At 55.8% G+C, this 991-nt stretch overlaps 1 protein-coding gene across 2 annotated transcripts in view; it reads left to right on the top strand.

Moving 5' to 3' along the window:
* The window catches only part of NTMT1 (N-terminal Xaa-Pro-Lys N-methyltransferase 1), a 9,153-nt gene extending 8,599 nt beyond the window's left edge, over positions 1-554 (top strand). For both annotated transcript variants that reach the window (XM_008583169.1, XM_008583170.1), the window contains one exon: positions 168-554. In XM_008583169.1, coding sequence (XP_008581391.1) covers positions 168-424 — 257 coding nt within the window. In that variant the 3' untranslated portion in view covers positions 425-554. The remainder of the gene's footprint in view (positions 1-167) is intronic.
* Positions 555-991: the final 437 nt, after the last annotated feature.

The raw sequence follows: 991 nt of genomic DNA, 5'->3' as shown, positions 1-991 counted from the left end.
TTAGCAAGCACCTCGGGACTGTTGAGAGCCAGCGAGGCCCTGTGTGGGAAGCACAAAATGCTGGTCACAAGTGATTACTCAGTAAGTGGTGGCTGCAGAACACCCCGTCCAGTGACCTGCACACACTTGCATCATTCCCCTGGTAACCATGCCTCTGCCCTCCTCAGGCCACCTAACTGATCAGCACCTGGCTGAGTTCCTGCGGCGCTGCAAAGGGGGTCTCCGTCCCAATGGCATCATCGTCATCAAAGACAACATGGCCCAGGAAGGTGTGATCCTGGACGATGTAGACAGCAGCGTGTGCCGGGACCTCGAGGTGGTCCGCAGGATCATCCGCAGCGCAGGCCTCAGCCTCCTGGCCGAGGAGAGGCAGGAGAACCTCCCTGATGAGATCTACCACGTCTACAGCTTTGCCCTGAGATGAGCCAGGGCTGTCAGAAGAAACTGAGGGACCAGAGCTGGGGTGGGGGGAGCCAGCAGTTTACGAGATCCAGGCTCCACGTTGATGGTTTGGGAGTGTTGAGAGGTCACTAAATATACCTGTTCACTCACTATATAGATTCTTCTTAAAAAGGCAAATTGGGATGCAGCAGGGAGGGGTACTGCTGAACTGGCAGTGACACAGGAGCTTGGCCCTGCTGCACTGAGCAAAGGCAGCTATTGGGCAGCCTGTCACATGGCTCCAGGGCTCCTGATGCCCCCCATGTGGGAATACAGTGATCATACCAGAAGCTGAGATTCCCTGGATCTCCAGCCTGGGCTTCCAGCCTTAGGCCTTGCTGCCTTTAAGAGGAAGGGAGCAAGTCTAACTTGGCTTTCGAGGGCTTGAAGAAATGTGGTCTTTACCTAGGGTGGGAAAGGAGCTGAGCTGGTGAAGCTCGTGGGTGTTTGCGGGCTCCCGGCTGGGGCAAGGCTGGCATGGTCCCTGTCAAGTGGTACCACTTACGGAAATGTTCATATGCCAAGTCCTGTTTGGAAATGGGATCATGGC

The sequence above is a fragment of the Galeopterus variegatus genome, unplaced genomic scaffold (assembly GCF_000696425.1).
Source record: "Galeopterus variegatus unplaced genomic scaffold, G_variegatus-3.0.2 Scaffold2844, whole genome shotgun sequence".
Lineage (NCBI taxonomy): Eukaryota > Metazoa > Chordata > Mammalia > Dermoptera > Cynocephalidae > Galeopterus > Galeopterus variegatus.
The sequence above is the reverse complement of the archived record's forward strand: the minus strand, read 5'-3'. Positions and strand labels throughout refer to the sequence as shown.